Here is a 12,050-nt window from a genome sequence, read left to right on the forward strand (position 1 = left end):
GCAGTACGACAAGTAGGCATCTCTGGCCTTGGAGCATTGAACGACCCGACCACCTACAATACCGCTTTCATTCATGAGTTGTTGTGGTATCAAGTTCAGTAGTGGGATATGTGTAGCCGTATCATCGAGTCCCTAGATTTCTCAGGTTTTAATTAAAAAGAATTGTGGTTTTGCTTCTAAGTCTTATCTTTTCCCGTGATTCTTCACTGTCATTATCTTTTTTGTTCTCCAAATAATTTCATCGTCATTACTTCGCTTTTGAAATTATGCATGCTTCACACCACATCACTTGATTACATTCACACAATGGCAATAAAGTCGGGAGTTGTGGATAGAGGATATTTTTTTTTCGAAAAAGGGGATTACCCCAGCCTCTGCATCAGAAAGATGCATACATAGAGCTACTCCGGTGGCATCGTGGGTCTAGGGTCCTGGAAATACACCAGCTTCATCCGTTTTACACGTCGTCTTTCGAAGGCAACGGCATAACCAAGAAAGCAAAGGTTTTTCTTTCATTTTGTAGTACATATTCTACCAGTTGTCATTTTGGGTTCATGATTGTGAACTTGTATAGATGGCTATGTCATAGATACTGGTTTGTGAACATATGAATGGTTGAGAATGTATGGATGCCATCTTACACATTTTGTCGATGTATATACTATTCGAAAGTATCAAAGAAGTACATCCGATCTGTGCTTATGTCCACTTTGGGGCGACATGGGGGACTAGGGTTCCTCCAGACCGCCGGCACCCACTCCAGGCTCTCCACCTCATCAGTGGCGGATGCCGGCCGGTTCGCGGAGGCGGCTGAATGTACTCTCATGCCTCATTCCTCCCCCCACCCTTACATCGTCTCATTGCTTCGCCCCATCCTAATGAGGTGTTCTAGAATGGATCTGACTCTAGCGGCGACCGTGGTGCTTTGCTTGGTCCATGGCGCCTTCACTCCTCCAGCGTTCCATGCGCTTGGCAGCACGACCATGGGCTCTGTCCCCGCCATCTTCGACGACTTGGGATGGTAGGGGTCACCCAGGCACAGGTATATTGGCGCAATGCACCTTCGTCTTTTGACCAGGGGGTTTCAGGCCATGACTGGTGTCCTCTCGGTGACCCCGATTCGTCGGCTTCTTGCTGGTTGACCCAGATCAACGCCTTTCTGCCCCCCGTCATCGGGTGGTCTCCGGTGTGAGGTGGCTGTGGCGAGCGGTGGCGGCTCGCTACGCATCCACCTTTCAATTGGAGGCAAGTTAGGTTGGTTCTTCGGGCTTGGAGCAGGCGGTTGCCTTGCGGCGGGTGTCGTCGTGCAGGTTTGTTCTTCTGTCTTAGCCGTGTGGGAAGCGAGATAAACACATGCGGAAGTTGGCGTCAATTCTCCTTGCCAATTCTCGGGTGTTCATCTTCATCTCTATATGTCTACCTCTATGTTGCTAGTGGACTATGGGAGGTAGGTGGTTCGCTCACAAGAGAAACTTTGCCCGAGGGTGTCAGTGACGGTGATGGTGATGCTCTTGAGTGTCGTTCCCCTTCCTGGAGGCGTCACCTTGATATTCTCCTCCTCCTTGGGCTCAGGGTTTGGTCTGACATGTCAGACCGGATGGTGGCGGCAGTATGGCGGTGTTCCCTTCTTAAAGGCTACGTCCTATGAGCTATGTTCCTACTTGCCGGTGGTCGAGGCCTGGGTGTGGATTGTGCTTCTTCCCTTAGCGTTGATGGTTCTGTGGTTGTGATGGTGATGCTTTCAAGTGAAGAATTGTGTCCGAAGGCCTCACCTTGGGACCTCGTCATCCGTTCCTGGCCAGGCACTTGGGTGCATGCCTTCATCGTTCGGCGGTGCGGCGCCCTTTGATCCAGGGTGAGCGGGCAGGGGCCTTCTTTTGGCGATGGAGCTTATTGGCGTGGTGGTGCTTGTCTTCCAAGTGTTGGCAACGGCATGTCCTCCTCTGCTGGCTAGTCTCCCCTTCAAGTTGATTATGTTCTCTACTCTGGTTACCTGAGCATGGACGAGGGCTCCAGGGACTCCAAGCAGTGCTCGATTCTTTCTTTCGTTGTGTGCTTGTTGTTTTCTTGGGCTTTGTTGCTATCCTCGGCACCGTTGTATCTTTCCGTTTTCCTTGTTGTGTGGTGCAGTGTCAGGTTGTAATGCTCGGTTGCTGTTTTATCTATAAAGCGGGGCTCAAGCCTTTTCGATATTGCACACCACAAAATTGTAGTTGTATGGGTTCAACTAGGCAGAGCATCTTCAGTGAGGTACTCAATGCACGCTTCAGTGTGCTCATCTTCTTGTGATGTGAAACACATCGCACATGTTTATTCTTGAACAACAGTGTGCAATGTGGGACCACATCAGCAGCAAGCCGGTAGGGACGATACCAGATCCCTTATGATGATGATCTTCAACTGTGTGTATAGTAGTGCCATTGATTGTCATCCTTGCCGCTTTTATTAGCAAAAAACTTTTTGTCATCCTATATATTACACCTAGCATGGAGTGTCGATCGGCCGAGTAGCCAACGACCCTTGAAACTAAAGTAGCCATGGGTAGTACTGGTAGCCCCTCGGTAGCCGCTCTACCAACAAGCGGCCTGCTACCCCCGATACGCACGCCAAGGTCAGCGCCGGCCGAATGGAAGACGGACGACGATTCCGCGGTGGCGGCAGCGGAGGAGGAGCCAGTGACCCCTAGTGCAAGACTCTTCGAAGCTATATACATCGTGGTTATGGTCGGCCTTGGCTCGCCCGTCAACCTAGCCATCTTCAGCGCCGGCATCGCAGCCCAACTTGCTCGTTACCCACGCTTCCGTAGCATTCAAGTACGGGACACAGTTCAATTTAAGTACTGCCTAGCTATTCTGTCACTAGTTTCAATTTAATCCGTGAGCATGCACGTCAGGTGACAGACGGGTGCAAGAGCCCGCGGTGGGCGTGCACGGAGGTGAACGTCGACGACCACATGATCGTCCCGACGCTGGACCCCGCCGCCGTGGAGGCTGACCCGGACCGGGCCGTGGAGGACTACGTGGCCTCGCTGCAGGCGCTCCCCATGGATTGCTCCCGCCCGCTCTGGGAGTTCCACTTCCTCGACTTCCCGACCTCAGAGGCCACCTCCACCGTGGTGTTCCGCGTCCACCACTCCCTCGGTGACGGGATGTCGCTGATCACGCTCCTCCTGGCGTCTGCCCGCAGCGCCGCGGACCCGACACGCCTGCCGGCCATGCCGGAGCAGCCGGCGCGCACGGGCGCCATCTACGAGCCGCGGCACCGGCAGCCGCTGCCCTCGGGCGCCCTGGCGGCGTTCGTCGCATGGGTTTGGCCGTATCTTGCGCTTGCATGGAACACCGTGGTGGACGTCATCTTCTTTGCTGCGACGATTGTGTTTCTGAGAGACCCGAACACACTCTTCAGACGCGGGGACAGTCAAGTTACGTTGAACCCCCGCAGGCGCTTCGTGCACCGGAGCTTTAGCTTGGACGACGTCAAGTTCATCAAGAATGCCATGAACTGCGTAAGTATATACCACCTCTGTGACGTTTTTTGACACTGTGTTTGAAAAATTTATATATTATGGAATGGAGGGAGTATATGATAATATGACCTATAGCTATCAGCAAGCTCATCTCTTTCGAGCCAGATTAAACTAGTTGTTGAAGCGTCATTTTCTGTATTTTTATTTTCTTTCCACAGACTGTTAATGATGTGCTAGTCGGAGTCACTTCTGCTGCTCTATCACAATATTACTTTCGTAAGTCTGGTAAGAGATGTACATTGTGACAATCTGTTGTTTTTTACTGTACATGTTTCTGCAACTTATCTGCAAATTATGTTAGGTTACCCTAAGACACGCAAGCTATGTTTGCGATGTGTCCTCCCTGTAAATACAAGGCCAACAGCTAGCCTACAAGTAAGTTTCTTTATGGAAATATGCATGAAATTTCAAATGCATGTCATTAGTTATTGATTTTTTTTCATTTATATATCTCTGTCACCAAAATATCACTCCTCTTCCTTATGTAATTAGATGACGTTTCCAAATTTGGTCATAAAATCCACACGATTAGTAAAAGAATATAAATCATGGGATCTATGAAAATATGACAAACTAATGATTTTACATATGTTCACATGATCAGGCAAAAAGAAAATTTGTATATTACTGGTCACTCTTGGAGTAGCTAGTTTCATTACTCATTTGCTGGAGTATTTAACCAAAAACTACCACAATTCACGGAACCGTGACGAAAAACTACCACTTTACGATTTTGTCCCGAAAACTACCACTTTCTCGCTAATCCGTGGCAAAAAACTACCAAGTCGCGAAATCGCTCGCTTGGCCTCTTCTAAACGTGTTTCTGACAAGATGGGCCCATCTGTCAGCATCAATCTTCTTCTTCCTCCTCCATCCTTTCTCTCTGGCATTTTCTCAAACACCTCACGTGCACTCCGTGCTCTTCTTCATGGTGACGCCCCGGTGAAGCATGCGACTGCCGAGGTACACGCGCGCGGTGAGGCCCCACCCGCGCTCGCGCGTCGCCGCCTCCGGGTCGCGCAACACCACGTCGTCCGCCGCGTACTTGCGGGCCAGCGAGCTCTCGTTCGCCGCCGCGTCGTACTGCTCGTAGTGCATCTCCATCATGGCCGTCGCCTTCTCGTAGCAGCCGCGCGCCACGTGCGGCTCGCCCAACGGCGCCACCTGCAGGAGCGTGGCGCGGCGCGGGCGGAGGAACAGGAGTTTGGTCGGGTTCGCGCCGTGCACGCCCACCAGCACGTCGCACGCGGTCAAGCGGCCAACAGAACCGGACAGACACGGGCCAACGGCGCCGGTGTGGCGGGAGCGGTGGTCATCGCGGGGGTGGCCTGGGATGACTTGGGCGCAGGGGCAGCCGGGGTAATAGTGGGCGGTGCAGTCGCGTCGGCGGCGGGCGGGGCGGGGTGGCATTGGGCGTGGCCGCGGCTGCCGTGGGGGCCGGCGTCGCGTTGGGCGATTTGGGCGGGGCGTTGCTGGCCGGGGCGAGCGACTGGGCGAGGGAGTGTGTCGCCGTGAGGCAGAGGAGCGCGGCGCAGAGGAGGAGGTGGAGGAGAGGAAGGCTCTGGTGACTGGGAGCAGCCAGGTGGTGAGGCTCAGCGACCTCGTCGTCCAGGACGCTGGCTTCCATCTGCTGGCCGCCGTCGCGTGCTTCGCCGGGGCGTCGCCATGGAGAAGAGCACGGAGTGCACCTGATGTGTTTGAGGAAATGCTAGAGAGAGAGGAAGGAGGAGGAAGAATAAGATTGATGCTGACAGGTGGGCCCATCCTGTCAGAAATGCGTTTAGAAGAGGCCAAGCGAGCGATTTCGCGACTTGGTAGTTTTTTGCCACGGATTAGCGAGAAAGTGGTAGTTTTCGGGACAAAATCGTAAAGTGGTAGTTTTTCGTCACGGTTCCGTGAATTGTGGTAGTTTTTGGTTAAATACTCCATTTGCTGATGCATAATTTGTTTCCAAATGCAAGCTTGAGAATATATTATTAAAACCTGTAGTGTATCATAACTTTAATCTAATGTTTTCTTACAACTATGTGCAGACCTATGTTAATATGATAGAATCGGGTAAAAGTAATGACGTGGCATGGGGAAATCAAATCAGCGCTGCTATACACACGACGAACGTGCGGCCGATGACTGAACGATCCTTACGTGGCAGCGTGAAAAGCAAGCGTGCATGCAGGAGCACAGTTGGGGAGTTAGTATCGTTCGGAGGTCGTGCGCTAACTGTCGTCCGTGAAGCAATTTCGAAATCAAATAGGCTACATCCTCCTACCATTTCATTTACTGGTACACGATGATCCACTTGCATATGTTCGGAAGGCAAAGAAGACCCTGGATAGAAAAAAGAGCTCACTTGAAGTTATCTTCACGTGTATGATTAGCGAGCTTTTTGTTAAAATGTTTGGCCTTAAGGTATTTCTTTTTCCCATTTGTACTGATATGTTTTCCTAATATTAAACTCAGACAATTAAGCAACTCATTGTCTAGCAAACTAACACTTCTTTTATTTAGTTATTATTCTCCATGTTTATAATTGTTCAACTTGACAATCCAAGCAGGCAGGTGCTTTTATCATTCGTCGTATGCTCACAAATACAACTACTACGTTCTCGAACATGGTTGGACCAACAGAGCAGGTAGAGTTCTATGGACACCCATTTGTCTTCATTGCACCTACCGTTTATGGTATTCCACAAGTAAGTCAGCCATGATCTTACATCGAAACCTTCAATATTGAGCCACATTTGTACTTTTGTCAACCCAAATCATCCACCACATTGTCCACAATGCAAGGACATTGGTATTCATCGCTTTTAAACATAAGTACTCTAATACATATGAATTATAAAAAAAGTTCTGGTAAGTTAATCCTATTTACTAGAACAAAAAAACAAGAATCAGAACTCAAAATATCAAAAACCACATATGCTTCCTTAGTTTATACTTCATTGTACATGTATATCCAAAATGGTGGATGCGCTTTGAAGGAACCACAATATATACAATAAGAAGGAACAGATTTGAGTTAAAGAGTACTCAAAACAAGGTGTATGCTCTCACACCTCTCGCCAATAGAGATATGCAATAACAAGTTTAAGTTGGAGTAACTATGTAGTTGCATTTCCACATTTTTTGTGTGACTGTGAACTTTAACCCAAAACGCAACGGATGGTTAAATGCAACTCTACATACATTTCTCCAAACAGTTCATCACTAATGACTCTTGAATTAAGGAGATGACTTGACATTGGGTAGGCATATACACACAAAAATGTAAGCTCAGATCCTTGAAACAATAAAAGAAAAATTGATTGCAAAAATATAAAAGAGACTGGAAATAAACCTACAATATTCTAATCATCCGCAACCTGATTTTGTATTTAATTACCACTTCTTTTTGCAGGCTTTAATTGTACACTATCAGAGTTACAATAGCACTATTAAGGTAATTTTGTCGGTCGATGAGGAAATAATTCCAAATTATACTCAACTTCTGGATGACTTTGTTGAGTCTTTCGGGCACATTAAGGATGCAGCTTCAAGGCTTTCAACACATGTCAAGAAAGGATAATCAACATACAAATGCATTAGTGTGCTTTCTGAAACTGCATAATGCAAGCAGTATACTCCCACATGTTTGATGTGTGTCTCATGACTCACGCGGCAATAGTAATAAAAATCAGAAACTCTACAACCAGGGATGGAGGTCAAATGTATTAAGTTCACTATTATTGTTGGATAATGATGTGTTGCATTGTATGAAGCACAATAATTATACCATAAATGTGTATAATGCACACTATTAGAAATTTGTTGATGAATGGGGAGGTCCCGAACCGTCACATATCACTAAAAAAACTGGCACACAAGTGTATTGGTGATGGTTGTTGAGACTCGTTATGTATTCCATATCATAGATTGGAAGCCGCGATGCACCTCCAAACCATCACATGTTTTGGTTGTTGACCATCAAAGATCGGTCCTAGGCCCATTTGGCCCTGACCAGGCCTATGATTGTGTGCTGAAATGAACCATCACTGATTTACGATGAGGTGGGCTCCATAGTGGCATTCAACGTGGCATCCCATCAATACGATCCATTTTTTAATCAAAATATTTGGGCCCATCCAATGCATTATTTATTGGGCCATGGGCGATTTATTTCTATATTATTCTCTATCCAAATATTTTTATTTTATCTACCTAGCTAGCTAGTATTGGTAATTAGTATGTGCCTTAGCTTGCTCTACCCCATCTATATTTTAGCCCATATTGCCCATTATTTCATCCACTAAGTAAAACTAATCATTAGTGTAACCATATGAAAAATACAACACATAACATATAAGTTTTCCTCCACAAAATGAGAAGATACAACACTAATACATCACATAACAAGCTTACAAATCAACACATCACACATATAACATTTACATCATAAAAACATAAATAAGATCAGTCAGGTTCATATATGGTGGTCCACTCTCCCGCAAACCTGTGTAATCCCCTACTTGAACTTGATGTTTGATGCTATGAATTATTATCCAATGATTTATTTCATTGCTATTATATCTGAGAAGATTATTTTTGTCCTATGGATTAATTAGTTAATTAATATGATTGATTTGAGTTGCATGTGGTTATGTTGCTATCCTTTGGTGCCCATCATATGAGCGGCGTGTGGATCACACCTTAGGGTTAGTAGTATGTTAATAGGACTATGCATAGGCCAACCGAAGTGTTAGATATTGCTGAGGTTGAGTGTAGAAATTGATGCATATGGAATTGAAGGGGGGCCAATATATGCTAATGCTATGATTGGGTTTACCTTAGGGAACAATGTTAGTATTTGTGGATGCTTGCTAATAGTTTCAATTATAGGTACATATGATTCCAAGTATGGATACTACATTAGCAGAGGTCTCTCCCACATCTAAACTGCAATGATGATAATGAGTTTAGTAACTTAGCTAATTGCCTAGGGATAATTCTGCACATCGTACCACCACTTTTTCCCTCTCACTATCTTTAATTTATTATACTTTTATTCAAACAACACCTAACTTTTATATACAAGTTCTTTATGACCTTGCAAAACTTCTTTTCATTCTCACAAAGTACTTCTAGTTTTATTTGATAGGCAAAGCAAATGTTCGATGTAACGTTGGTTTGTATCAGTGGCAGATAGGACCTGAGAGAATATTTATCTTACCTCTAGCTCCTTGTGGGTTTGACACTCCATACTTACCACCTCCATTGTTAGAAAGTGCTACGACAATACCTTGCACTTGCGGATTCGATTGATCGATCTCTCCAACGAACGATCAAGCCCAACCAGCTCCTATCCCAATTCCCCAACTATTTTTTTGCCCAAGGACTGCCCCTACAAACGTGTGTGACGCCCTAATGACAGGATAGAGGGCGGGCCAGCGGTTAGGGTTATAAACCACATCCATCCGCAACACTGTGACCAAACATGCTTGAGAGTGATCTTGACGGGGGACGCCGAAAGGAGCATGCGGCCGCCCAGCTCCAGCACGGCGCAACTGATCACCAAGCTCCAACTCAGGGGATTCCATCGCCATGTGATATATAGATGAGCATGAGATCTGCGGGATGCATGTCGCCATGGAGGAGTAAAGGTGGACAAGAAGAGCGCACACGCTTCTCGCAACGGAAGTGTTCAAGAACCCGCTGTCGCTGTTCTTGCGGTCGGTGCTTAGGGACATTGCGGTGGTGATGACATTGTCGACGCAACATGTGGACTCCGCACTGGAGAAGTTGGCCATGATGCCTACGTCGTACGAGACGCCCTCGGCCGTTGCCACGCTCCACTCACTCGGCGACGTCAGTGTACACCAAGTTATCGTCCCTTGAGTTGGGCCAACTGCTATGCCCGCCATACATGATCGGGTATGATGATGACGCCCCGAGGCTCTCCGGGGTCGTCAATCACTGGTGCGCGCACAACGTGGATTGGCCTCTCTGGTAGCGGCCACATCGACAACAGCCTTGGCCAGCTGACGTGGGGGCTCATCTACATGTACTGCGTCTGGTGCTTTTCTTGACGACGTCCACAACGTTGAAGTAGAGCCAGGGGCATGCTCTGTTAGACGGGGCGGCGCGCGGGGACGAGCGGCCGACCAGTACGTACTACGCAAAGCTCATCCAATGTTTTAATCTACCCGTAGCCCTGTACATTATGATTGACATTTCACGTTTAGTTTTTTAATCATTTTTGTAGTTGATTGGTTATAGGAAGCAGTGGGAGGACAAGGTATAAAAAGAAGGGACCCCAACAAGTTTTTTTAGAATAAGTGGCTGACGATCGCCAACGAGAAGGCTGTACCGGCGAAGTTTTTGTTTTTCTAGACAATCTCGCGGAGCTTTTTATTAACCCATCATAATGTTTACAAGGACGAAAGAAAGATCTTCAGGATGACCTAACCAAACATGGCGGCCACCTCCGAGAGATAGAGCATGCTTCGCTAAATTGTGAGCCTCAAAATTTGAGCTCCTAAATTCGTGAACTATATTACAAGACTGAAAGCTAGAGGAATGTTCTAAGATTTCATGTACCACCGCTACATATACTGCTGATGTCCCGTTCTTTATACCGTCTACCACCGTCTTGAGTCGGAAGCCACTTGGATGCTCTGAACATACAGGTCATCCGAGAGTGATAGAGCTTCCCTAATGGCTAGAGATTCAAGTGTTGGTGGATCATTGATATACTTGAACCCTATAGCCGAGGCTCCAAGGAACAGACCGTTTTGGTCTATGCAGATTGCACCAATAGCACCGTACCTGCCTCCTCGAGAGACTGCCGCATCCACATTCACTTTGCCACACCCCTCGACTGGAGGCAACCAATGAGATGGCCTTGGGGCGGACACAACAGCCGGCATTTGCACACGATTGTTGACTTTGTGTATCTCTGCCATATAAGTCGTGATGAAACCATTTGTTGCAAAGGGAAACTGAAATATGTCTTCATAGATAGACTTTCTCCTTGTTTGCCCACGATGTCACCACTAGACGAGTAAAATCATAAGGCTCCAATATTTCACGTAGGGCAAACAACCACTGTTTAGGATTGTCATGTTGACACTGAATTATTTTCTCCGCAAACTCCCCAGGCGCAAGGGCCCAAACACTTATGGACATGGAGCAATTGAGCAGCACGTGCGTTCAACGTATCTGTTGCTCCACACAAACAGCAAGTATCTACATATGACGGTGGTTGAGGACATCACCTATAGGCATCAAATGCCTTGCTAGCCGCCACACAAACATCCGCAGTTTTGACGGTACTCGTAAATGCCATATAGCGCTCCACTGCTTGCTCTCCTGGACATTTGAAGTGCCTTCTTCCTCATGAAGCCAACCTTCCCTACTCAATTTTGTTCTCAGAATCATGCGATAAGCCGAGCGCACAGTGAAGGTTCCCCAGTTTTCTTCATGCCACGCCCAGAAGTCCAGGAGAGGCAATTGGGCCGAGGTGGAATCAATGAGATCTCTTATGCATCGAAATGGGTAAAAACTGACCGAATCAAGCCTTCCTTCCATTGGGCCGAGGTGGAATCAATGAGATCAGATGCCAAGTTTGGCGGGTTAGGAATGAGCGACGTGATAGTGCGTTTAAAATTGTCTCTCGGAATCCAGTTGTGCTGCCATATACTAGTTGTTTCTCCATTGCCAATTCTTCTAACGATTCCTTGAGCCAAGATGTCCCTTCCATCCAGTAGTGCACGCCATATCTGAGAAGGATGAGGTCCCAAGTCAGCTTCCGAAAGCGAACACTGTGGGAAATATACAACTTTCAAGACTTGTGCGCTTAATGATGTTTCATCTGTCATAAGCCTCCACGCTTGTGGGAAATATACAGCTTTCAAGACTTGTGCGCTTAATCGCGAGCAACTAAATAACGAGCTCTCCTTCAGGAACCTCGCAAAGATCAGCGCCACTTGGTGGCGCACTCTTAGCCATTCGCCACGTGTCGCGCTCTGGGCGCTCTGGATTTTATTTTATTTTTCCACACACGTTTTTGCCTTTTTCACCGGGTTTTTTTTTATGTTTTGGTTTTCCACCTGTCTTCCCTAGTTTTCGATTAAAAAAATGATTTTTTTACGCAAAAGTACGCTTTTTCATTTTTTTTATTTCGCGAGAGTCACGGTTTTGCTTCCGCGAGAGGCGTGGTTTTGCTTTCGCGAGAGTCACGGCCGTGCCTCTTGGAAACGGGAAAAAATATGTTTTCTGTTTTTTTTCCTTTCACGAGAGTCATGGTTTTGCTTCGCGAGAGGCACGGTTGTGCTTTCATGAGAGTCACGGCCGTGCCTCTCAGAAACGAAAAAAAAGCGTGTTCTTCTATTTTTTTTCTTTCGCGAGAGTCACGGTCGTGTCTACACGAAAAAAAAACGCGTTCTGTTTTTTTTCTTTCGCGAGAGTCACGGCTTTGCTTCCGCGAGAGGCACGGTTGTGCTTTCACGAGAGTCACGGCCGTGCTTCCTCGGAAACGAAAAAAACG

General features: G+C 47.0%; 1 protein-coding gene across 2 annotated transcripts; it reads left to right on the forward strand.

The window, feature by feature from the left end:
• Window positions 1-2,403: 2,403 nt before the first annotated feature.
• LOC119311294 (O-acyltransferase WSD1-like) lies at window positions 2,404-7,300 on the forward strand. 2 transcript variants are annotated; one of them, XM_037586939.1, is made up of 8 exons: window positions 2,404-2,813; window positions 2,894-3,505; window positions 3,685-3,742; window positions 3,828-3,901; window positions 5,560-5,611; window positions 5,772-5,935; window positions 6,082-6,219; window positions 6,927-7,300. In XM_037586939.1, the coding sequence occupies exons 1-8, from the start codon at window positions 2,538-2,540 to the stop codon at window positions 7,092-7,094; spliced, it is 1,542 nt and encodes a 513-aa protein (XP_037442836.1). In that variant the 5' UTR covers window positions 2,404-2,537; the 3' UTR covers window positions 7,095-7,300. The 2 variants fall into 2 exon arrangements, with proteins under 2 accessions (XP_037442836.1, XP_037442835.1); XM_037586938.1 differs by having other exon boundaries at window positions 2,406-2,813; window positions 3,685-3,751; window positions 6,927-7,296.
• The last annotated feature ends 4,750 nt before the right edge of the window (window positions 7,301-12,050 follow it).

Source organism: Triticum dicoccoides, chromosome 5B (assembly GCF_002162155.2).
Source record: "Triticum dicoccoides isolate Atlit2015 ecotype Zavitan chromosome 5B, WEW_v2.0, whole genome shotgun sequence".
Lineage (NCBI taxonomy): Eukaryota > Viridiplantae > Streptophyta > Magnoliopsida > Poales > Poaceae > Triticum > Triticum dicoccoides.

Coding starts and splice junctions, on each gene's coding strand:
- LOC119311294 (XM_037586938.1), top strand. CDS start 2,538: ATGGGTAGTACTGGTAGCCCCTCGGTAGCCGCTCTACCAACAAGCGGC. Junction 3,752..3,827: donor ATATTACTTTCGTAAGTCTG/GTAAGAGATGTA, acceptor AAATTATGTTAG/GTTACCCTAAGACACGCAAG. Junction 3,902..5,559: donor GGCCAACAGCTAGCCTACAA/GTAAGTTTCTTT, acceptor AACTATGTGCAG/ACCTATGTTAATATGATAGA.